This window comes from Corvus brachyrhynchos, unplaced genomic scaffold (assembly GCF_000691975.1).
Source record: "Corvus brachyrhynchos isolate BGI_N302 unplaced genomic scaffold, ASM69197v1 C11653026, whole genome shotgun sequence".
In the NCBI taxonomy this organism is placed as follows: Eukaryota; Metazoa; Chordata; class Aves; order Passeriformes; family Corvidae; genus Corvus; species Corvus brachyrhynchos.
The window spans coordinates 1-688 of NW_008245061.1; the positions used below are offsets into that span (position 1 = coordinate 1).

Genomic DNA, 688 nt, shown 5'->3' on the forward strand with positions numbered 1-688 from the left:
CCCAGCCCAGGACAGCAGCCCACCGTCCAGTGAGCTGGTGCCCGTGTCGGCTGAGGCGGGCTACCTCGTCACCAAAGTGGTGGCCGTGGATGCCGACTCGGGACAGAACTCGTGGCTCTCGTACCACCTGCTGAGGGCCAGCGACCCCGGGCTGTTTACGGTGAGTGCCCAAAGCGGGGAGGTGCGTCTGAGGAGGCCGGTGACAGAGAGAGACACCGTGAAGCAGAAGCTCGTTGTCCTGGTGAGAGACAACGGGAAGCCCCCACTGTCAGCCACCGCAGCTCTGAGCGCACTCGTGCTCAAGGACTTCTCAGACGTGCGCCTCCCGCCCAGCAGTGCGGCCACAGAGGATGAGGGCGGCTCCCTGACCACCTATTTAATCATTTCCTTGGTCTTTGTCTCACTCCTCTTCCTCATCTCCACCGCCGTCTTTGTCGCTCGCAAGGTGTGCAAGAGACAGGAGCTGAAGGCTGGCCATGTGCTTTATGGTGGCGACAACTTGCAGAGCGGCCTGGCCGATGCAGCCGCTGCAGGGACCCTGCCCCACGCCTATTGCTACGAGATCAGCCTCACAACGGGCTCGGGCAACAGCGAGTTCAAATTCCTCAAGCCCATCCTCCCCAGCCTGCCCCCACAGCACAGCGCCGTGGGCCACGGCCCTGATGATGAACAGGATTTCCCCTGTGTC

At 62.6% G+C, this 688-nt stretch overlaps 1 protein-coding gene across 1 annotated transcript; it reads left to right on the forward strand.

Moving 5' to 3' along the window:
- Positions 1-4: 4 nt before the first annotated feature.
- On the forward strand, positions 5-682 carry LOC108449410 (protocadherin beta-13-like; the record flags this gene model as incomplete). The annotated part of the gene is made up of 1 exon (XM_017745363.1): positions 5-682. A coding segment is annotated over one exon (678 nt), but the record flags the coding sequence as incomplete, so codon positions are not given.
- Positions 683-688: the final 6 nt, after the last annotated feature.